The sequence below is a fragment of the Petaurus breviceps genome, unplaced genomic scaffold, assembly GCF_028583685.1.
Source record: "Petaurus breviceps papuanus isolate PSGF00001 unplaced genomic scaffold, PetGlider_PUasm1.0 185, whole genome shotgun sequence".
In the NCBI taxonomy this organism is placed as follows: domain Eukaryota; kingdom Metazoa; phylum Chordata; class Mammalia; order Diprotodontia; family Petauridae; genus Petaurus; species Petaurus breviceps.
The window spans coordinates 3,004,779-3,029,940 of NW_027185797.1; the positions used below are offsets into that span (position 1 = coordinate 3,004,779).

General features: G+C 39.9%; 1 protein-coding gene across 1 annotated transcript in view; it reads left to right on the forward strand.

Annotated features, from left to right (window-relative positions):
- EXOSC7 (exosome component 7) overlaps window positions 1–24,846 on the forward strand; it is a 42,889-nt gene extending 18,043 nt beyond the window's left edge. Inside the window, exons 4-8 of the mRNA XM_069088339.1 lie at window positions 3,927–4,092; window positions 12,718–12,788; window positions 21,078–21,201; window positions 22,616–22,771; window positions 24,613–24,846. Of these exons, the coding sequence (XP_068944440.1) occupies window positions 3,927–4,092; window positions 12,718–12,788; window positions 21,078–21,201; window positions 22,616–22,771; window positions 24,613–24,717 (622 nt within the window). The 3' untranslated portion in view covers window positions 24,718–24,846. The remainder of the gene's footprint in view (window positions 1–3,926; window positions 4,093–12,717; window positions 12,789–21,077; window positions 21,202–22,615; window positions 22,772–24,612) is intronic.
- The last annotated feature ends 316 nt before the right edge of the window (window positions 24,847–25,162 follow it).

The following is a 25,162-nucleotide window of genomic DNA, read 5'->3' on the forward strand; positions in this document are numbered from 1 at the left end:
ATTTGCTCCAGTCTAATTCTGAAGGAATGATTCTCCTCAGTGAGCTTTTGAGCTTCTTTTGCCATTTGAGTTAGTCTGTTTTTTAAGGTGTTATTTTTTTCAGTTAGGTTGACTCTCATTTCATCATTTTCTTGCATTGTTCTCATTTCTCTTCCCAATTTTTCCTCCACTTCTCTCATTTGATTTTCAAAATCCTTCTTAAGGTCCTCTATGGCCTGTAACCAGCTTATATTTTTCTTGGAAGCTTTTGGTGCAGGAGTTCTGACTTCATTGTCTTCTTCCTGTTCCATGCTTTGATCCTTTTTGTTTCCAAAATATGAGTGTACAGTTGGATTGCTCTGTTTAGTTTGCTTCCCTCATTTGCTCATGTTGCCACTCAATTACTTGATTTTTGGGCTTTTTGCCACAGTAAGACTCTGCTCCCAGATAGGGGAGCTTCTTACCAAACGCTGGAGTTTTCTCAGCTGCTGAAGGTCTTAGTTGGGTGCCTTCTCTGAAGCCTTCACACACTCTGGCAAGCTGGTCACACACCCCAGGACCTCTACCCTAGACCGCAATCCAGATCCAAGCAGGTTAAAGCAAGAGCGATTACCCCTCAGACTGGTTGCTTGGTCCCCCTACAATCTGCAGACCAGGAATTGAATCTGCCATGTGACTGGGGCTGCATGGCCGGGTGCCTCAGCTGCTTCTTGCTCCGGGGGCAGAGGCCAACCACAGTCCCGAACTACTAGATGCCAAAGTCCACTCTGCACTGACCTTTCAGTGTGTCCTTAGCATCTATGTGTTGATAATTCTGGAAAGCATCATAGCTGCTGGTGATCTGAAGTCCCTCCAGCCAGTGGCTGGTCAGGCCTGCCCTGGGGCTAAAACCTCGGGTTCAGGCGGGGCCCAAGCTTCTCTGTGTCATTTTGTGGGTTCCGTAGCTCCAAAGTTTCTTCAGAGTCATCTTTTACATGAATTGGAGGAGGTGAGAGCCGGAGCCCTGCGGAAGTCCTGTTTCTACTCTACCATCTTGACTCTGCCCCTCATGTAAGAGCACTTTGAAGGAATAATATTGATGTTACTAATTGTGGAAGCAATAAAAAAACCACAGTTTTGAGGATACTGATGTTTTTATATGATGGTGTGCTTCATGGAATTTGAAACCATAATTTCCTAATTTTCACAGACTTTTACCTGGGCATTGGACAAGTAAGTTTATTGTTTATTATCTTGTCATTGAGAAGGCAGCATGATGTAGTTAGTAGATTAATGTTCTGGATTTGGAATCTGGAAATCTGAGTTCAATCCCTGTACTTATTAGCTATGTGACATCCATTTCCTCTTCTGTCAAGTGAAGAGATTGAGCCAGGTCTTCTCTCAGGGCCATTCTAGCTCTCAGCATATGATCTTATGGTTGTGTCCCTCTGAGTTACCACTCAGGGGAATTTGTTGTGTAGAATGTATCTCTGACCACTGAGTCGTAAAGTTTTGTAGGGAAATTTGTTTTAGTACCAAAAGCTAAAGTGCAATTTTTGGAATTAGGGAGTATTGCTTTTATTTTTTTTCCCTTATAATCTGGACCATAATTACTTGCATTTTATTTAATTTTTAAAATCTAAATTTTTATTGATGTCTTTTGTTTTTACATCATTTTTATTTCACGATACATTCCTCCCCCAAAGAATTATCCCTTTTAACAGATAATGAAAAATGGAGGGGAAAACCAGTACAACAAAAACCAACCAACATGTCACCCATGTTTGACCTCCCGTGCGTGTTCCACACCCATGGTCCCCTGTATCTGCAAAGAAGGAAGAGAGATGTACTGTCACATCTCTTTGGAGTCATGCTTGGTCATCGTAATTACATGACACTTAGTTTTGTGGTGCTTTTTTGTTCTTTCCATTTGTGTTGATTGTAGTCACTGAGTGTATGTTCCTGGTTCTGCTTACTTCACTTTTCATATGAATTCCTGTTGGTTCAAATGATGATTCAATATATTCTCCATATTTATTGTTTTTTTACTGTTTGGTAATATTCCATTGCATTCATGCACCATAATTTCTTTAGTCATTCCCAAATCAGTGGCCATCTACTTTTTTTCAGTAAGTCCTAAAATACTGGTGTAGATGAGATCTTTCTGTCTTTAACCTTCTTTGGATATATGCCTAGCAGTGGGATGATTATTTGCATTTTCAATGAAATTTGTTTTCCAGTCAGCTGAAGTTGGCTGGAAAACTTAGCAATAATAAAGAAGGGGTGGTTTAGTCAATCAAGTTAATAATTTATTCAGCAAGCATTTATATAGTGCCTACTATGTACCAGGCTTTTCTTCTCCCTCTTCAAATTATCTTGTGTTGATTTATCTGTGTTCATGCAGCTGCCTTTTCCAGAGTGACCAATGTTCTTTTTTATTTAAATTTTCTCTTTTTTTTATTCTGATCTTGACAAACATGACAAAAATGAATATTTCCATAAACAGAGAATAGGAAAAGAGAATTGATTATATGTAAAACTGACTGTGTAAAGCTTTTTAAAAAAAGTGTGTAAGTAATTCATTTCAAAGCTGTCCTGCTTATCTGTGTCTCAATGAACTTCGTGTGACCAACAGAACATTTATTCCAGGGGTCTCTCTACCTATGCCACAGGTTTTGCAGAGAATTAAAAACTACCAACAGAACTCTTCTTCCTTCCCCCCACCCTCCCACATTCAGTCCTGCCAGCTTAGAGAGGAAGGCTAAGATGCGATAAAATATATTTTAAATGGGAAGGGTTATGTCTTTGTATTTAGCCAGTTATTTAAATGCAAGAACCATGATGTTCTGCCTCTCCTGGAGAATACTGTCCATTTAGTTTTAGAAGCAGATTAACAGACTAGTGGTTGTCAAACTTTTCTAGTATGATGGATTTCAGAATTCCAGTAATTTTGTGATGACATACTGATTTGGATAATTATGAGAAAGAACTAGTTAATTTTCTAGTGTACTAAAAGAGGTAAAGCAGTACTATCTAAACCTTGAATACCCCTTCCCTTCTCCCTCTTTTCCCTGCTCAGTTCAGCTATAGTGAAGGTGGTAAGATAGCTAATCATAAAATAAACATTTGTTACTTTGACTTTAAAAACCAGAGTATTCTGTTAGTATATTCAAATAAAGTTAGGTATTTTAAGTATGCTGAATTGTGTGTGTGTGACATAATTCTTAAGGATATAGCAGAATACTATTGATTGCATAGTGTTTAAGTTATAAAGGTGTTTTTTGATGATAAAACAAAATAAACTTCATCCCTGGTGACTTGATTTTTTATCTATAAGTGAGTTTCTCTGCAAATCTTCATTACTGAGTAACGCAGAAGGTAGTGAGTAGAATAGCAAGGTTGCTCTATGTTTGTCTTGTGGGTTTTAAATTCTGGCTCTGGTGGCTGATAATGGTTTGGGACATATAATTAGATTTGCTAAGTTATAAAATATTTCAACTGATTTTTAAAGATTCTTCTTGTACCCACCAATATTGTAATAGGGATAGACAAAGGAATTTTATATTTTAAACAAGATGTTTGACATTTCATTTAGTTGTAAACAAGTATGTACATCTCAGAAGAGGTGTGGGTACAGGGAGGGACATGTAAAGAAACTCTGTTAGAATGGTTGGGGACTATTTCCCAGTCTTGCCAGAGAACAACTGTATTATGCATGTGCTTAACTAACTGCCAGCCCAAGTTCTGTTCTCCATTAGGAGCCCCTGAGAATCTGAGGAAGAAAATGGGGCACTTAGTTGAAGTCTTTCTGTGTATTTTGAAATAGGAAGTTAGAAGAGGAGTTCTTTTCCTCATTGCAGTGTCTTTAAATGAGTCTTCTTAGTGATCAGACATTGCTTCAGCTAACTCTAGAACTAAGCCTTGTTCTCATATTTGAAAAGATTTACCCTTTTTATTTCCTGATATAGCTCAGCCAATGCCACTCCTGAATTTGAAGGTCGAGGAGGTGATGACCTTGGCACCGAGATTGCTAATACACTGTACCGGATATTTAACAACGAGGGCAGTATAGACCTGACATCACTCTGCATCAGTCCGAGGGAGCACTGCTGGGTCCTCTATGTTGACGTGTTGGTGAGTCAGACCATCGTATGTAAGAACTGGGTCTGGAGGAAGCTGCCTGGCCTGCCATCTTCCTTAGGCTTTGTTTCCTATTCACTTGTGCTTCTGGCTTTGGAATTACTGTGAGCAGTATTAAAGAACATGCCATCATGCTGATAACACCATCTCACAAGGCTTTTATGAGGATCAAATGGAATAATGTGGGTCAAGCACTTAGTAACTTTAAAGTGCTGTTATTTCTCTGTGAGAGTGTGATAAACTTCATGAAAGCATGTCTTATCTAACTTTGTATCTCAACAGTGTTTATTAGCACACTGTTCTACTCAAAAATCTCTTATTAAATGTTTGTTGAATTTAGTTAGTTTATCCTGTCTCTTCTCTCAAATTACTTTAGCAAAAAAAAAAAAGACTGAAGACTAAAAGATTCTCAAAAGTTTAGTAAGACAAAGGTGATCTTGCATCAATAAATGTAAATTTGTGAGAAATAATACTAATGTGACAGTGGAGTTTTTGTTTGTTTTTTTTGTTCCAGGGAAACAAATGGATTTTTGTATGTTAAAATTAATAAAATAATTGATTTTTAATTTTGGTTACAGTTAATGGAGAATTTTATTAAGACAGTTCAGATAATCTAATAGTTAAAGAGAAAGGAGAAAATAAAATTTAAAATCCCCGTTTGATTTTTCTAATGTTAGGTAAATATAGTGCACATATTTATCACTGAATGACAAGAGGAGTCTGTTTATATGCTGTTTCACCAGGCAATTTTTAGTGAAACCTAATTAAAAATAATAATTGTAACTTCAGTTATTACAGATTTGATTCAGGTTCTGGGGAGCCATAACCGAGAGGAGAAGAAATCTGATTGAAAATAGAACACCTGAGCTATTAGCATAAGGCTCCTCTATCCACTGAAGTTAGAATGTGGGCAGGAGTTTGGCTGCACTTCTAGCTATGACTTTCAATTTTTTGTGTGTGTGATTTTGCCCAAATTTTTCCTTGACTATATTTTAGTACATTGTTGTATTTGTCTGAAAAGAAAAATTCTAATGATAGAAACCTTCATTCTCTTAATTTAATTTAGACTGATATTGACCTATTCTTTTAGACTGAAGGGCATTTACACTCATAAGTATTATATCACGGTCCTAGAGTATTTTGTATAACGGTCTTTTATTCCTGCTTCATAAAATACCATCTGCTAACAGGAATTGGGGCTTCATTTGTAACAGTATTATAACTATTAGTATATCACGGACTGGCAGAAGTATGTTCATGTTAAGAGCTTTACTCTGACTTTTCATTTGTCTTTGGATATCTTATCTTAAAAGAACATTTGAATTTATTTTCTGAATTTTTTTTTCAAGGGAAAAGGCAGTGGAAAGTCCATTAGATCTTAGTCCTGGTTCTGGCACTGACTAGATGGGTGACCTTGGGCATCACTTAAGCTTTCTGGTCTTTAATTTTCTTATCCGTAAAATGGGGAGGAGGGTAGGCTAAGGGACGTGACCTAAGCTTCTTCTAGCTCTGAGAAGTACAAGAATTTGAAATGCTGTCCTCCCCAGAATTTTATTTTAACTTCTCACAAGGTTACGTGGATTTTCTTTTTGGATTGGCTTGTAATTTCATAATTGTCGGGAACTCCTGGAAGGCCTTCCCTTCAACACCTTCTCTGCCACTTAGAGCATCAGAAAACAGGTTGGAGCACTTAGAGGTGTGACTTACCCAGGGTCATGAAGCCAATGTATGTTCTAGGCAGGACTTTGCCCCAAGTCTTCCTGAATCCCAAACCTGTTGTCTCTCCTCTACATCACACTGCTTTTTATGTATTATAGACACATTAATAGCAAAGTAAATTTTTTCTTGTCATAAACATAGTTACTGTTTTCAAAATGATCATCGCTGGCAGTTGTGTTTTCTTCATGAAAATAAATGCTTTCCTTTAGCATTGATGGCAATTTGTGTATTAAAGTGTAAGTAGATTTAGCTTTATGAACTTTCCATTTTAATGGTTTTAAGAAGACTCAATAAATGGTGTTTATTTCAGATTCCAGTTACTATAATTTCACTCTTGTTAGAGAAGCTTGCAAAACAATCATTCGTTGTTGTATGTTCTTTTTCTCACCTGTTTTGTTTTTAGCTAATTCCCTTCTAGATTTTTCTAGGGTATAAAGCATTTAGCAAGGAAATTTTTAAAAAAATATTCATATACAAAGCTATTCTAGACCGAAGGGTTTGATAGCCCAGAATCTTCAAATTAGTATCACAGTTTACATTGGTGTCCCACCCAATATAACTGTTAATAGTTCACTTTCCTATTCAGGGGTATGCTGGAGCAACTCAAACTGTCTAGAAAGAGCTGATTGTTAAATTTTCAGTCAGCATTCAGAAATCTTCAAATCCTACAAATCAGGGCTTGATTTATTATTTTGTTGATTGTCTAGACTTAAGAAAGTGATAGAAGGAAATGTCAGTAATGCAGGTTAAACCTAAAAATGTGTCATGTATACATTTTTTGGTGGAAAGTTGGTTGTTAAACATTTACCAGAACACCCCTGTATAGTAACATGTAGGTTCTGGTAGAGCACTTTCTTCCCAACAATCTCATGACATACACATAGTGGGCATCATTTTTTCAGAATGAAGTTCAGAGAAGTCGAAGTCGATAATTATGTAGCCTACACTCCCTCATGCTGCTAGGCAGTTCTCCCACTCTCACAGCTGCTCTTCCAAGCCTTCTCACCCCTTCTCAAACCTTCCAATTCTACCTCCAGCTGAGATCTTTGCCTTATACTTTACAGGAAAAATTGAGGCCATTCACCATGAGCTCCCTCTTTTCCCTGCATCTTCATTTCCTATCACTCTGATACTTTCTGATGATAAGGTGGTCTTACTTTTTTTAGCACACTAACCCCTCTACCTGCTTAAGCCTTCCCATTCCATCCCTCTGCCTTCAGCAGGCTGGTGCCTCTGTCATATCCCTCCTTGTTCACTTTATTTTCAGTCTTCTTCTCTACTGATTCCTTTTCTGTGGCCCACAAAGGTGCCCATTTCTTCACATCCCGAAAAATCCCTCACTTGATTCTTCTGTCACCATAGCTCACTAACTGTTATCCTCTGTCATACTGGACTCCTCACTGTGCCTCACTCCCCATTTCTAATCTGTTGTCAGGGCCTGTTGATCTCACCTTTGCAACATCTCTTGCATATGCCCCTTTCTCTTTGCTGTCACGCCTCTGGTGCAGGTCCTCATTGCCTCACATCTGGACTCTTGCAGTAGCTGCTGGCAGGAAGGGCAGTGGGGGAGGGGCTGCCTGCTTCAGGTCTCTTCCTATGTCAATCAGTCTATCCTCCATTCAGCCACCAAAATGATTTTCCTAAAGCCCAGATCCAACTATGTTACCCACCTTATTCAGTAAACTCTGGTGGGCTCCCTCTGACACCCAGTTCAGCCTTTTTTCTATTGCTGCCGCCTCCTAGTCTGTCCTTGCACCACAGGTCCATCCAGTGCTCTGGGAGCTCCTTTCTGACTTTCTTGACACTACACAGATGATCACAGTGGACCAAGTGGCCTTTCATTAGATTTCACTTCATTTTAGAAGCTCAGCTTCTTTACTGATCATACATCTCTCTTTGGATAAATTTTCAGTTGCTTCTCCTCCACAGTCCTTCACTAGGAGCAGCCTATTCACACCCTTTGTGTATCTCTTCATTACCCTTTGAGTGACCCTCATCTTTAATTATTTGGAGACACCAGTATTTAATGATACTTTTATCATAAGAGAGGTGCACGATCAGAAAAGAAGTGGCTCAGTTTTGTTGCTTTTATCAGAGAAATGAGTGAGAATGCGAATGATCTGATACAAATCATATCCACTGAAATAATCCATCAGAAGTGTTTTTGAGGGTGGACAGTCTGTCATAAATAGTTGCTCTGGTAACAGTGACATTTTGATATTCAAAGAACCATAACATATGTATGTGTATATATGACATATTGAACATTTAAAAAAGATTTAGTATGAAAAGCCAATGTAACTTCTAAATGTATTATTTTCTCTAAAAGGATTAGAAAAATATGGAAAGAGAACTATTTATAGAAGTATTTTCCTTTCACAACTCGGGAAAAACAACCCTAATTGTCATTTTCCATAAATGCTGTTTCCATGTAGTTTAAGGAGAATGTTTCCTCTGGTTCTGGACAGAGGGTGGAAGCTCCCTAATATACCACACCTGAGCCTCGTAACAAATTAAAGTTACTGTGGTTTTGTGTGGTCGTGTTGCAGTTGTCACGTGTATGTGAACTTCGAGATTTATAGTTTTACTTTTCTATGCCTATGAATGAATAAAGTATTAAGCACTTACTACATTCAGAGCGTTGTACTGGGAATACAAATAAAACAGTAAGACAGTCTCAAGGAGCTTACATTCTAATGGGGGAGATAACACACAGAGATAGTCAAAGGTTTCAGCTGCACGTCAGATATAGAAGGGTTCTGTAAGTCTTTCTTCTCTCAAGTCATTCTGATAGAATGAGAACATTTTCAGACGTTGAGCTGTTTTCTGACAGGGCCCAGGTCTTTGGCCACAAGAGCTTTCTTTTCTGGGTCTTCCCTGGCAGGGACTGTAGCACTTTGTAAGAGCAACAGCCAGGCTGTCCCCTCTCCCCCCAGGGGTGGCTGCCCAGGATGGTGCAGAGGGCACTGGGCTGGAAGCATTGCCACTCCCAACACGAACTCCTTCGATTTTGGGCCTCTTCAGTTCTCCTGCTTTTGCAACTCTCTAATAAGTGGTAATTTTTTGCTCATCCTTCCCCCATACACATGATATGAAAATTATGTGAAATTTGCTTATAGAGAAAGTTTCTTGAAATCCCTGTTGACCACAAATCATTTCTGTGTTCTGCCAATAATGTGACACAAAATGTCCTATAGCTCATTTTCTAGTCTGTTCTGTGACCTTTCAAGAGGTTGTACATATGTTTATTTTCCATACACTCATCATGTCCAACCTGTATTACAGTGGTTAGGCCATTATTCACCCTCTTTAGGAGACAGGATAATAATGTGCTGGTTTCATTTTTATTGAGCTATTTTTTTGGCACTTGGATATCTCAGTAGAAATGCTTATATGGCAGACATCAATGGAAAATCATGATTTAGTGTCAGTCCTATTGATGTCATGGAGAAAAGACAGTTATACATGTGTATGTGGGTTTTTGTATTTATATAAAACTGAATACCATGAATTAAAAGTAATATTGGAAGCTGAAGTTTTCATCTGATCTCAAAGGGGGAGGCAGCAATATGTAATGGAAAGGACACTGCACTGGAGTCAGGAGGCGCATGGTCAGGTCTCATTTCTGCTAACTTACTGCATCATAGGGTCAACCAGGTGGCACAGTGGATAGAGTGCTGGAAGACCTGAGTTCAAATCCAACCTCAGACACTTAGTAGCTGTGTGGCCACAACAACCCTGGGAGATAGGTGCAGTGATTCTCCCCATTTTACAGAGGAGGAAATAGAGGCAAGACTCAACCTCAGGTCTTCTTGACTCCGTGTCCTACACTCTCATCACTGTCTGCACCAATGCTTAGGCCAGCACTTGGGCTTCAAGGATGATTTGTATGGTGCTTTTTAGCTTTATTTGTATTCTTTGTGTCTAAATAGATACTGGAAACATGAAGCGACCTTAGAGTTATCTATTTCAACTCCCACATTTTACAGATGAGAATATTTTCACAAGGTCACTTAAGTCTGTGGTAGCACCAGGACTTAGACAAGGGTTTTCTGGCTCTTAAATCCACTCCTCTTTTCTGAACATTCAGCATAGATCAGAAACAAATTTAAAAGTCAGCATTGGTTACTTGGTAATCAGTGTGTACAGAATAATAAGTGCTGGAGAAAGTCCAGAGAAAAGACAAGTGAGGGCAGCAGGACAAATATAAATGGAGGGCAGAGAGAAATTGCATGGTAATAAATATGGTGCTGTCATGGGAAACGCTTTGGATTTGGAGGTAGGAGACTAGGATCAGTTTCAGGGTTTTCCTGTGGCTAGAAGCAAATTAACCTCTCAGAACTCAATTTTGCCATATTTAAAATGGACTCTCTGCTCTACCTGCTTCCCATGGGGTTCTTGTGAGAATTAAATAAAATAATGTATGTAAAGTGCTTTGCAAACTGCAAAGCATGATACAAATGTGAGTTATAATTATGATATGTGTAGAGAAGTGCTATAGTAGGATTACTGGCATGATTGGTCCATTTTAATTCCTACATTTGGCAGCAGAATTCTCTCTAAATGAGTGCTCATGTGTTAACTCAGCATCCGCACTAGGAAGAAGCCATGCATTAAGATTTACATGCTCAAAAGAAATTTATTAGGATATTCCTTAAAACTAGCTACAGATGGGGCATGGAGGCATTCCTCCAACTCTTCATCCAGTCTGTGGTGCTGAAGAGACAGTTCCCTCAAAAATGGCTTCTCAGCCAATTCTAAAGATGGTTTTTCTGCTGACTCTTTTTGTCCAGAAAAAGTTTTATCTTTGATGTATGTTAGGGGTGCTCCTTCCTTTTGGAAGATTTTAGGATAGTAGATTGGTGGGGATCAAGTTATCTGCTTCTTTCACCTCCATATCTGTACTTTTGAGATTGCTGAGTTCAGTCATTATTTGAGTGGTATGAAAATATGGGATTGGATTATTTACCAATCTGCTCAAAATTAGCTAACAGAAGAGGAATGTAGAAGATTTTGTCTGTGATCTCAAATGCTGTTGGGCTGTTTAGACCTAGGTGGACATTTGTCTTTGCAGATGTTATAGGTCCAGGTGGACACATCTTTGACATTATCATTGAAGGAAACAGGGGCCTTGGTTAGTTTCAGGGGGTGGAGGGGTGAAAGGAAAGAGCAATTAAAACTACATAGGTATAGAGGACAGTAGCTAATTAACAGGCATGAGTCTTTTCCTGAGAGTTCAGCCTCTGAATTGCTTGATCAGCACCAGAGAAATGACCCTGGATTGGAGCCAGTCACTCTTGTGGAGGTGCTTTTATAGCCTTTTCCTTTGGGATTACAGTTATGGATGTGAGCACAAAGGTCCTAACATGGGGACAAAAACTATTCATATAGCTGCTTATAAATGTGTGTATGTATGCATATATTTTATGGTAAGCAAACTCCATTCATTTACCTTCTTCAGAGGAAGAATGGCCCATGTAGTTGTAAACTTCTTAGACGCAAACGTATCCTTTTATGCCTAATAAGAAAAACCATGGACACCACAACCATATGTTGTGAACAAAATCACAACAGTCATCGTTTAACAGGCTTACAACAGTTGGAGGAGGCAAGTCCAGGTAATGTGAAAGAAAGGAATGGTCTGGAAAGGGGCTGAGAGCCCACGAAGAAGAATGATTCTGAGCAAAGATGTGGAAGGGGGAGTTGGAGAGCCAGGAATGAGGCAGGCTGGGTAGATTTGCTGAGGCGAAGTAAAGCAGGAGACTCATGAGGTTAACAGTGACAGCTGTAGTAAAACAGGAGCCTTAAGTCCACTGTCAGTTCATTTCATCTTTTCCTGTATTTTTGGCTGTTTTTTTTCTACTGACAGTCCCTCAGATTTGTTCATCAAGGTTCTCTGATTTACCCATTCTCTCTCCTGAGCTTCAGCCTTTTTCACCCATTGTTCATTGGACATTTTGAATTGGATGTCCAGTAAGCATGTCAAGCACAATGTGTCCAAACAGGACTCCCCTTCTCCCCCTTCTTTAGAGGGGGCACTGCCATGCTCCTTCTCCTCTAAATTTGCTTCCTTGGAGTCAGCCTCTCCCATTAGTAGGCCTCACCTACTGTCTAGGCAGGCATTTGCCACATCTTGTCAATGAGACCCTGATTCACTCTGTCCTCCATATAGCCTCTGGTAGTACTCCTAACGTACAGCTCTATCTGGGCCCTTCCTCCAGCTCCATTGGCTCCATTTTTCCTATAATATCTAATACCAGTTTCTCCATTTGGCATTTAAAGCCCTTCATAACCAGACTTCAGCCTATATACTTTAGTAACCTTCACAGCCTCTTCAGCACAGCCACACATGGCCATGCCATTCCACCCCATCTCTGCTCCTTGGCACAGACAATTCCCATGCTGGGAGTTCGCATCTCTCTTCCCCTCTGGCTCTTAGAATCCCTGTTCCCTTCAGAGCTCAGTCCCCTCCCCAACAAGGATTTGGCAGGACCTCTTCACCCTGCCCCAAATCCTCCAAATGTGACTCTTTAATTTGTGTGTACTCATAGGCATACAGATTGCCTTCCCCATAGAGCTCCTTGAGGGCAGGGACTAGTTCCTCTTTGATCCCTATTGCCTGGCACAGTACAAAGCATATAGTAAGTGCCTGTAGATTGTGTTATTGCCTCTTTCTCTCCATCTCCTACGTGGGACCAACAGAGCTTGCTGACTTTCCACTCGGGCACTTGGGAGGCATAATCTGCTAACTTTAATGAAATTAAAGGCAAGGATAGGAACAAAGTCTAGTTTTTATTATTTTGTTTATTCCATTTTAAAAGTTTATTGGTTCTGCCCTTCGCATGCTATGAACAATACTTAGCTATAACAAGTACTCTTTTTTCTCTTTCTCTCCCTCAGTTATTAGAATGTGGTGGAAATTTATTTGATGCCATCTCCATTGCTGTAAAGGCTGCTCTCTTCAATACGAGGTAAGATTTATGATCCTTGTGTCTCCTATGAAAGCAGACCTGAAGTGTTCCCTAAATGTGACCTGAAAGTTTAAAGCATTTGGACAGCTTGAGAAAATCTGTCCTCCCTGTTTCTGTTGAGGGTAACTCTGTCCTTCCATTGACCCAGATCACAACCTCAGAATCCTCCTGGTCTGTTCCTTCTCCATCCCCTCACTGCCGTTTCACCTTTAATGACTCCATCTCTGTGGCATCTGTAGAATTGATAACTTCCCACTCACATCCCCCCAGCTTCCTTTGGGCCCCGATCCCCCCTTATCCAAATGATAGCTTCACAATCAGTCTCTTCCCTTGCATGTTTCCTCCTTCCCCTGCCACCCTCACCCTTGCACTTCTCACCATTCGTCTTCCATGCCACGGCCAGAGTCATCTTTCTGAGGTACAGATGTGACCGTTTCGCTTCTGTCTAAAAATCATTCTTTTCCTGTTTAAGATAAAATCTGATGTCCTCAGCCTGGCTTTTACAGCCTTCCGCAGTCTAACTCTCAGCCACCTTCCTATCTTTATTTTGTATTATTCTACTTAACCGGCTGAGTTGGTTCGTTGCTCTCTGCTATCAAAACTCCCTCTTCCATCTCTCATCTCTGTGCCTTTGCCCAGATTGTCCTTCATCCCCAGAAAGTCTTCTCTCCTCATCTCTGCCCCCAGAATCCTTAGATTCCCAAAGAGCTGAGCTCACCTATTTCTTTGTCAGAGCCCTTTTTGGTGAGAATCAGAACCTGAGCCTCCAACATTTCTGGCTTTTCTACATTATCTTGTATTTACTTATCTGTGTACATGTAATGTCCCACAGAAGGATGGAAGCTACTTTAGAGCAAGGCCTGTGTTCATTTTTCTATTTGTTTCCCCACCAATAAGCATAGTCCTTTGGACATAAATATTTTGCAAATGACTGATATCTGATAGCCACATAGTAACCCATAGAAAGTGAGATGTTGGGGCAGCCAGGTGGCACAGTGAATAGAACACCGGCCCTGGAGTCAGGAGGACTTGAGTTCAAATCTGGCCTCAGACACTTAACACTTACATGTGACCTTGGGCAAGTCACTTAACCCCATTTACCCTGCCTTCCCCTCCAAAAAGCAAAAAAAAAAAAAAAAAAGACAAAGATGTTACAGTTGGATACTGGGTGACATTTTGTCTTAAAGAACTCAGACATTGGTATCAATTGTGTGTAATTTCTTATTTTAATTTAATTATAATTAGTCTAATTTTGTTCATTTCAGGGTTGGAAGGGACCTCAGAGGTCACCTAGTCCAACTCTTCCCCCAAAAAGAATACTCACCACAAACATGCCTGACAAGTGGTTATCTTTTGGTTGCATCTCTACTGCTCAATTAAGTGACCTCTTCTTGAAGACCTTCACTAGAGGAGGAACTTCCTACCTCCCAAGGCAGCCCATTCTACTTGGGGTAACCCTGATTGTTGAGAATATTTTTTCTGACATCAAACCAAGTTTGGTCTTTTGCAGTTTCTACCTTGTTCCTAGACCTTTCTGTTCAACTAGACACAGGAAATCCTGACAGATTAAGCAGCAGAATTAGATAAAATAGGATAGAATTTTCTGACACCTGGTCCACTTGCCATTCATTTCTGTTAGCTAAAAGGAACTGGGATTAGATGGACATTGGATAATTATTCATCGTGGTTTTTAATCAGCTGCCTTTGTATTTATTATCTTTCATTTTCCTATAATAAGAAACAAGCCTAGTAATCTGCTTGCCCCTTACAGTCTTTTAGCTAAAGGGAATCAGGTGGGTTAGTGGAAAGTTTCAAAAGCAAAAAAAAAAAAAACCTACCAGTTTTGTTAGCAGTTTTTTTGTTATTACCTTTGTGATCAGTTTGATATTGGGCAAGTCAAGTTTTTCATACTCTTTCCTGTGGATGTGTCATCTTGCAATTTTACAGACTTTGGGTCATTGTACAAAATATGTTATAGCATGTATTGTTTATTATTGTAATTATCTACTATAAATAATAATGCAAGTTGGGTGTCAGTCTGCTAAAGCACAGTGTATTCCTATTTTAAAAATAGGGTGAATTGATAAGCCAGAGTCAGGATATAATAGTGCTCGTTTTACAAAAGAAAAATTGGGTTCATATCTGATGAATAGCATACTTTTTTTGCCCCCATACTAGGTTTAGTGAGTTTCTAGGAATTAGACATTCTATGTAATGCAGGGATTTCTTACCTTTTAAAAGTTGAGAGACACTACCATTATTTGATTTTACAGCCTTTTTTCCTCTAGCTTTCCTAGCCTCCACCCTGAGCTCCTTCAGTGCTTCATGGCAAATCCTTATATATTTTGTGAATCATTCCTCCTTTCCCATAGATAATTAAAGATATTTTGAATGCGTAGTCACTCAATTGGGATCAGTTACAAATGAGAAAACTTTGAGGAAAGTAAACACTACAGTACAGTTCCTTGAGGTCCCTTTCCTTAATACCCAAGCTCATTTCTGCATTGACCCATGGCTGCCAGCCCTCCTACTGAGAGACGAGGTTGTGAGTGTGAAGCAGAACACCAACAGGAATGTTAGTTCAGAGCTCTGAGCCCCTATTGGACTATTGTGGACACAGAGGGATTACTATGACAGACCAAATTCAGCAGCAGCCTCTGGAGCAATTCTTTTGGAAGAGGAGAGGAAATTGCCATATGTTGCTGAATTAGCCTCAAAAAATGCCTCACTCACATCCCCCTTCCTTCCAAACAGCCCCTTCCCTGTTAACTGCTTTATCTTGGCTATGGGAACAAGAAGGGAGACTATGACAAGAACAGATTGTTTGGCTCCGGGAGCTGATGATGGATAAATACTCTGTCAGGATGGCAAAATGTGACTGCTCAGATGAAGGAACGAATCAGCCAGAAATACTCTTCTTCTTAATGAGGAGACAATTCTGCATGTCTTTGTTAAAAAGTAGAGATTCTTTGGTACTGTGGAATCTGTCAAAGGATTCTCTCATTTTCATGATTTCCTTGTCAAATGGTTCTTCTGCACTGCCTTCAAAGATAAGTCAGGACTCTTCTTCCTTATAAAACCCTCTACTTCACTATTTGCTCCTTAAACCCTTGCAATTTATTAAGGCACCAAACTGTTTCATGATATTGCTTTCTCAAAAGTGAGCAGCGGGGTCTCTGTTGCTAAATTAAATATCCTTTTCTCAGTCCTTATCCTCTTTGATTTCTCTGCAGCATTTGTCAAATACAATGATTTTCCTAAAGCTCAGGTCTGACCACGTTTCATGCCCTTCTACCCCCACCCCACCCTCCAGTGGCTCCCTGTGGCCTCCAGGATCAAATACAGAATGCTCTGTTTAACTTTCCAAGCCCTTCATAAGCCAGGCTCCGTCCCCCTTTCCCCTTCTTTCACCTTAAACCCTACCACATACTCTCGAGATCCATTGACAGTGGCCTCATTGTTGCTTAGCTGTTTCAGTCAAAGAGTTCAACTCTTCGTGGCCGCATTTGGAGTTTTCTTGGCAAAGATACTGGAGTGGTTCGCTATTTCCTTCTTCAGCTCATTTTACAGATGTGGAAACTGAGGCAAACACAGGGTTAAGTGACTTACCCAGGGTCATATAGCTAGTAAGTATCTGAGGCTGCATTCGAACTCAGGTCCTCCTGACTCCAGGCCCAGTGCTGTATCCACTGTGTCACCTAGCTGCCCCCCTGGTCTCCACCTCTCAGCTTCAGGTATTCTCTCTGAGGGTTGTCTTTTGACTTTCTTTGTATCCCCGGCCTTGGCACAGTGCCTGGAACATAGTAGGTGCTTACTAAGTGCTTATTGACTGTTTTCACTTCCTCCCAGATCCTTTCCTTTCTCTTGACTTCTTCTCATTCTCCCTCTGACTGTGTGACCTGTCCTTAGGCTCAGCATTGTAGAATTTCAGAGGTGGAGTGGGTCACAGCAGCCACGGAATCCAAGGAGCATCCAGAGGGAATCCCCATTAGACTGTGCCCAATATGTTGTCCTCCAGCATCTGCCTCCAGGCAGCCCGGCCTGTTCACTCTTAGACACGAATTGTAGGAAGGCTTCCTTAAGTTAAGTGGAAACACTTTTACTCTGACACCTCATCCCTCTGAACTCTGCCCTCTAGTCTAGAGCCAGGTGGAACAAGGCTAATCCCTCTTCTACATAAGAGACGTTTCAGTTTTTTTTTTTTCTGAATTTAACACATACCAAATAATATCCCTATTTCCATATATAAAGTAGAACAGAAAGAGATAATTGTACACAACACTGTAGATTTCTATCATGTACAGCTTGTGTTTCATTCTGGCCTTCCTCTGTTTCTGTGCATTTAGAAATTTTTCAACTCCTCTCTTTTCTTTCTTTAGGAATGTGGGGGACAATGCTATTGCTAACTGCTTTCCCCTTTTACTGCCTATTCCTAATGAGGGGGAAAAAAAGGAAAAAAAAACCACTTGTAACATATATACACAGTGAAGAAAAACAAATTCTGTCATTGGCCGTGTCAGAAAGCATGTACCTCATTTTCTACCCACAGATCCATCTTTCTGTCATGAGGTGGGCAGTACGCTTATTTGGTGATTGCAATGATCAGACTTCTTAAGACTTTCATAGATGTTTTTGTTACAATGTTGTCATTTAATAATGATAATAATAATAAATTACAACAGCCTTTTCATTATTTGAATGCAGCTGTCACATCCCTCCAAGTCTTCTCTTCTCCAAGTTAAATAACTCCAGTTAGCTCTTTCAGCCCATCTTATGAGCTCCTAGCCTCTGGTTGCCCTCATCAGTGCAGACCAGTTTGCCAATGTCCTTCAAATGTGGGTCCACTACAGATTTATGTGCCATAGTTTCAAGTGGACCCTCTGCAGGACTACTGCAGGCCAGTCCTTTTACACTCTCCATAGCCACTCTTCCAAACTATCTCATCCCTCCTCAAGTCTCCCATTACTCCCCTCCCTACAACATCTCGGCTGAGAGTCTTCTTTCTTGCCTCATATTTTACTGAAAAAATTGAGGCCACTTGCAGAGAGCTCTCTTTTTCCCTTCTTATTCATCTCATCTCCCACATGTCTTCTGCCACGATCTTCTTCACACATCTCACATGATGTGTGCCATCTTGCCAAGGCAAAGCCCTCTACAAGTGATGACCCCATTCCATCATCTTCTCCAGCGGATTGTGCCCACTATCATCCCTGCTTTCAGTTATCTTTAATCTCGCCTTGTCTTGCTGCTTTTCTACTGCCTACAAATATGCTTGTGTCTCCCCCGTCCTCAAAAGGCCTTCACTTGATTTTCTCCATCCCCACTAGGGAGCATCCTTTACTTTTCCTCCCTTTTGTGGATAATCTCCCTCAAAAGGCCATCTACGTGTCTCCACTTCCTTTCCTTAACTCAGCGATCTGACTTCTGGCCTCATCAGACAGATGGAATGTCTCCCCCCTTGTCTCTGCCTCTTGGCTTTCAAGTATCAGCTCAAATCCTCCCTTCTACAAGAAAGCTCCCTGATTCTGCCTCAATTCTAGTACCTTCTCTCTGTTGACTGTTTCCTGTTTGTCCTGTGTACAGGTTGTTCGTACATGGTTGTTTGCATGTCAGCCTTCCTGTTAGACTGTGAACTCCTTGAGAGTAGACTCTTTTTTTAAACCTTTCTTTGTATCTCCAGCACTTAGCATAATGCCTGGAACATAGTAGTAGGCGCTTAATAAATGTTTATTGACTGGCTCACTATCACGGCTCTATTTCTGGAAACCCTATTTAACTTCAAGCTGTCCAGCATTGCATTAGGTTTCTAAAAAGCATGTCCCACCGCTGATTGACTGAACTTCAGCCTACTGAAATCACCAAGTTTTTTTCACTTAAAATGCCACCTTGGTGTGCCGCCCCATCTTGTTCTTAAGTTATTTTTTAAGCCAAGACTTTTCATTTATCTCTGTTGAATTTTATCATATTAGATTCAGTCTAATGTTCTAGCCTGTTAAGATCCTTTTAGAATCTGTTTTTGATATGTTATCTGCCTTTCCCAGCTTTGTGTCATCTGCAAATTTGAAAAACATTCCATCTAGGCCTTTATCCAAACTGTTGATAAAAATGTTCAACGGTCCTTGTCTCACCACCCAAGTATGGACCTCCTTATGGCTCTGTCCCAGGGCCCTCTGTTTCTCTCTACATTCTCTTCCTTGCCGATTCCATCTGAGCCCGTGGACCTCATGGCTCTGTCCCAGGGCCCTCCTTTTCTCTCTGCATTCTCTTCTTTGCTGATTCCATTGAGCCCATGGGTTCAGTGTTCACTCTCTGTTTCTGTCTTATCTCCACAAAATATGTATCTTATCCCAATCACTTGCCTGAACTCCAGTGCCATAATCTTAATCGCCTGCTAGATATCTCTTTGAAGATGGTGTGCAAATACACCAAACTCAGCATAGAATCACAGATAGAGAACTTTTAATACTCTCATTTTGTAGATAAGGAAACTGAAACCCAGAGAGAATAAGTAACTTGCCCAAGGAAACATAGCTAGCAAGTAAAGGGATGCAATTTAAGCCAAGGATTTTCTTGCTCCAGATCTAATGTGCTTCTGTGTGCAAGAGTCAGTCCATTATCATCTTCTCCTCCTGACTTTCTCATCTCTGCTGTTGGTGGCACCACCATTTCCCCCAATAGCTTTGACGCCTTTTCCCTCATTCTTATCCTTTCCCACGTCCTGAGAGTTCTCTTTCTGCCGCATCTCTTCACATTCATTCCCATACTTTCCACTGACATCCAGTACTAGAGTTCAGGTCTTAGATTAGCCCTGCGTAAACAACTATTTTCACACCTTGTTGCTATAATCTTGACCCATCTTGATACTATAATATTGACCCATCATCTAGTCCCACAGCCAAGCAGCTTTTTCCCCCACATAATCTCTTGGCATGTATGGTAACCAGTAATTAGAGAAGTCTTTTTTTGTGAATGAGAGGGAAAACTATTGTCATAGCCTCCTACCTGGTCTCCTATAGGGTCTCTCCTTTCTCTAGTCTATCTTTTACGTGGTTACTAAGATAATGTTCTTAATACAGATCTGGCCATGTCATGTCCTTCCTCAGAAACTTTAGTAGCCCCCTGTACCCAGAATACACAGAGAGAGATTATTGAATTGAAATGAATTTTCTTATCTCCAAAATATCAGCTTTACGCCCTTGTCAGAGAAGAGGACAAAAAGGAAGCATGGGAGAAAGAAGCGGTGTCATTGTTTTCAACATATCATTAGACCTTGAAATTCCTCATCTGTATTTGGTCATTTGTATTTTGTATTGGTCTTTCCTAGCTTTACATCCCTGAGATTTGCCTTTCTTTTTTATCTTTTTTTTGGGGGGATGGTATATTTGTGAGTTTGAGACAGGCCCAGTATTAAAGTGAAGGTACCCTTGACTTTAAAGGCAGCAGACCCTGCCCACTCCCAGATCTAGCTCAGCAACTGTGCCAGACTCTATAGGGCTGTTGTGAAGGGAACCAGAGGAAATTATCTACCTTAGTGGACCCTCCCATTCCTTTCTCCTCCACCCCAGGGAAAATTCACTTTGTGGGCTAAGGCATCTTCTTCATCCTTCCTTTTAAAATTTCTGAATAATCTAGAGAGTGGCAGTCTGCTTAGTGAGAAAGTACAGGAAAAGCAGGATGTGATTTGAGACTTTCTCTCAAGTTGTTTTCTTGATTTTCAGCTCCATCAGCTGAATTGGAGCTAGACAGCCTCAATTTTATCCCTTGGGTGTCTTTTGAATACTGGGTTACTCACTTTCCAACCTGATTCACAGCAGTGAAGCTGTTGGCCTTCCGGAGTAGAGCAGTGCAGTGGAGAGAGAGCTAGAGGTGGTCAGAGGGCTTGGCTAGGAGTCCCACTCCTGCCCTCCTTTCAGGGGTCCTGGGGAACCCTTGGGCCTCCCTGGTTTCCTGATCTGTGAAGCGAGGAGTTGGCCTCATTTACCTCTATCCCTTCCAGATCTAAATCCACAATCCTGATAAGCTTACTGTCTACCACTGCTTCAGTGGCTGTAGGTTTCCTAGTTTAAAATTTTAATTTTCAGGATGCCCTGAATGAGGATGATTTTATGTAGGAGTATACATATTTATTTCCCTTTGTCTATTTTTTGCACACCTATACTCATATGTGGGACCAAGATAAAAGTCTTTATCTGCTTAAAGGACTGCTGGAATTTTTTAAAAAGCAGTAAGTAGGTGAAAAAGAAAACATTTAAAACCCCAATTTACTATACTGTTGGTCTTATTTCTCAGTATCCCCAAGGTCCGAGTGTTGGAGGATGAAGAAGGATCAAAGGACATTGAACTCTCTGATGACCCTTATGACTGTATTAGACTAAATGTAGAAAATGTGCCCTGTATCATCACTTTAAGCAAAGTAAGTTCAACTTCCTATATATTTTGTGATTTATTTTTATATCTTTGTAGCAGCAAGCACCCCAGCGTTCCCAGGGTGGCTGCTAGCACACAGGTTCTTGGATCTGCTTTGATAAAGGGAAGCAACTCAAAATGGGTTAACAAGCTTACTTTAATCAGTCAGACATATATCGTTTACCTTGTTCAGGGGAAAAGGTCAGCACCCCGAACTTCAAAGTATACAGGCAGAATTATCAAGACAGAAACAGATCAAGTAGACAGATTTCCAAACTGTCCAACCATTACATCCATACCCAGTCAACATCTGGGTTTCCACATCTGGGTTTCCCAGAATACAGATCAAATCACAGAACACTTCTCAAAGTGAGCCCCCAAAACAAAGCCTCACATCAGGGCTTATATAGCCTTCTCCTGGCTCAGAGAATGGAACAACCTTATTGACCCACTGGCCAATCAAAAAGTATCTACTGAAAAACAAGCCTCCCACCCCAGTCTCCAGGTGCACTTTAGCCTAGGGGCAGGGAAGATCTTTAAATTTGCATTTCCATTACAATCTTCTCTACTGATGTGAGTTGTTTGTTTGTAATTTTTTTTTTAAATAACTAACAGGGCGGCTAGGTGGTGCAGTGAGTAAAGCGCAGGCCCTGGAGTCAGGAGGACTTGAGTTCGGATCCAGCCTCAGACACTTAACAAAAAAAAAAAATTAGCCATGTAATCTTGGACAAGTTACTTAACCCTAACTGCCCTCCAAAAGGCAGAAAAAAAAATTAACTAAAAACTACCCTTTTTTCTCCTTTTCTTTCTGGAGCAGAAACTGCTTCTGCTTCTATTAAGTAGAGAAAGCTTCTCTGAGAATGTAGAAATTATTTTGATAATAATAATTGACTCAAAATAGAATCCTATATTAATAGAAATATAAGATAAGTGTTTTAAAACTTTTTTAGTAAAAACTTTGGTAGTAGTGGAATAGAAATGTCTCATACAATTTCATACTTCTCATCAAATCAATACATTTCAAAACTAGGAAACAAAGAGCCTGTCCAAGTCCTGTCAACTATTCTGTTACCCACTTAATCAGCAAATGGTCATCTTTTTGGCAAGACAAAACCTCATGTAGCTGATCAGAGGTGGAGAACTAGCTTGGAGAGATTGCAGTATGGTGTTTTCAGGAAGTAGCCTTTCCTTCCCTCTAGTAGATCATCAGCCTGACAAAAATGAAACAAGTCAACTACCATTCTTTAACAAAATGTTGCTTTGATATTCTGGAGTTTGTAAACTTGCTGAGGGTGGGGACCCCATCTTCTTTTCTCCCCACTGTTTCATCTATGTTGTGCACGCTGACTTGATTTGTCGTTCTGCCTGAATATACTGGAGTGACTTCCTCACCAGTTTGCTCAATGTTCTTGTTATTTCAGATTGGCCATAGGCATGTGGTAGATGCCACTCTTCAGGAGGAGGCTTGTTCCTTGGCCAGCCTTCTTGTTTCTGCGACCAGCAAGGGGGTGATGACATGTTTGAGGAAAGTGGGAAAAGGCAGCTTGGAACCAGAAAGCATCTTTGAGATGATGGAGGTAAGGCACAAGCTTTGGGATAAAAAAACCCAGTGATGTTCACACTGTCACTTTTATGGCATTGTACCATGGTTTATTCGAGATCAGTCTCATACTTTCTTATTCACCTTTGTATTCTGTCTCTGAGAATAGTTAGGATTTGCCCTTTTGATGTTCTTATAAAGATCTTGAAAAAAAGGTTTGATATGTGTTTGGTGGCTCTTTGCTGATCTAGGTAGGAATTTTATACTTTGTCCCTGAAAACAGAGTATTGTCCTGGGGACTGAGAGCCAGATTCTAGTACCAGCTCATTTGCAAATAAACTGGATGACCTTGGCAGATTACTTTGGGCCTTAGTTTTTCTAGCTTTAATGTAAGGGAGTTAGATCATAGACTTATACAATTTCCTTAAATTTTGTCACTTTGTGGCCTTGAAGTTGTCTTGCTACTTTTCCGTCCATATGAGTAAGTCATGTGGGGGAGAACTATGCAAACTGCTAGAGGAAGGTTACATCCTTAGTTCTTCAAAGATATGAAAGAAAGAAATGTTTCAGAAGCAAACACGTGAATGCCTGAAAATGGATGATCTCAAGAATAATGTTGTATTTGATCTAACAGAATATTCAGAGATCAGCATTTAATGAGAACAAGGAATATAAAAACTATAGTAATATTCTCTTCATGTAATACCCTTTTTCCTTGAGAAGTTTGTAGACATGTCACAGTTACTCTTTTTTTTCTGAGTTCATTTAAATTTAAATCATTTAAAGTTTAAAAGAAAATTTAATTTGGCAGCACATTTGTATGTTGAACTTTTATCTCACATTCTAGCAATGGATATACACTCAATATGTTTATATCTTTACCTTGTCCTTTAAGTGTAAAAAGGTCTTTTCTTTATATACCTGGGTCCTATGACCTAGTCTCATTTTTTTTAATGGGTTATACTTATTTTTCATAGTCACCAATATCTGTAAGAAAACTCTTTTAAAGATTTTTTTGCCCAGATTAGTAGTATTCAAAGCACTCTAATTCCCTCCCACCTTTAGGCATACCCCTCCCCAGCTTCTTTTCTTAGACAAGATATCAGCCCCTATTCCATTTATATTCCATCCTTTATAAAAATTCCATTAATGTTACATGGCATTGATACTTTTTGTAAATGGTTTCTTAACAATTCTTTTAATACTATTATGTGTGAGACAAGACACCTCAGAGGACATTTAGTACACCCCTCTCCTTGACCTGAATAGGGCATCCCTAAAGGTCCTTCTTGGGAAGGCCTGAAATGAGACCCAAGACCATTGTCCCTGAAGTGTAATCCATTCCACTTTGATCAAATTGTTAGGAAGATTTTCAGTAAATCAGATCTCTCTGCCTCTTAGTAGCTTCTCCCCATTGCTACTAGTTTTGTTCTTTGCTTTATTGCAAACTCTGATCCTTTCTCTTGATTCGTTCCTGTAACGTCTATCCTGTCAACCTTCTCTCTATATTGTCAACCTTGTCCACAAATTATAGGGCAATCTCATGGATCCTTCTTACGGTGTTTCAGAAGGAGGTAATCTCAGCAAAGCACTTTGTTCCTGAGCATAAGAAAATGTTTGCCACTGCTTTTACCCAAGTTAGCTTTATGAGGTGCCTTTTTGTGTGTGTGGTAACAAGGTTTTCTGTCCAGATAAAAATGATATCTTTCTAGTGGGATAATAGGCTTTTTGGATAATAGGCTTTTTTTAAGTGCCTGCAACATTTGGGAATATAAATTAATAGTCATGAGGTAAACATTCCATATTTTTCTTGTTAATAGTTTTATGCCTAATAGTCTTATGTGCATGTTTCTTCTCCCTCTGTCCTTGATTCTCTAGACTGGGAAACGAGTAGGCAAGGTATTACATGCTTCCTTGCAGACTATTTTACAGAAAGAAGAAAACCTGGGACCTAAGAGACAGAAGGTTGGATTTCTGGGATAAATTATACTTCAGCCTTGGTAGTTGTGACTTTGAAAACAAAAAAAAGCAAAAATTTGTATGTATTTTTATTGGATGGCTTGACCTTTGTAGCATTTGTATGTATAAAATTAAAATATATTTTTTGAGCTATTTAGTGTTGGCATCTTTTTTTAATCGTCACAAGCAAAACACTTAAAATTTGATTAGACATCTTAGATGTAATTTGAGAGTTATGTCTGTATTTAATCTGTCTTCTGCATGTCCTACAAATGGCAGCAGAATCCATACTAGAGCTAATGCTGAAGGAATGCTTCCTGTGCCTTTCCTTCTATAAGAGCCCTGTGGTTGTGCTTTTGAAAAGTAAATCTGAAATAACACATCAGTAAGCATTAAGTGCCTAGAACAAAGTACATGCTTAATAAATGTTTTATCGATTAACATGCCGAGAACATTTGTGTTGTAGAAT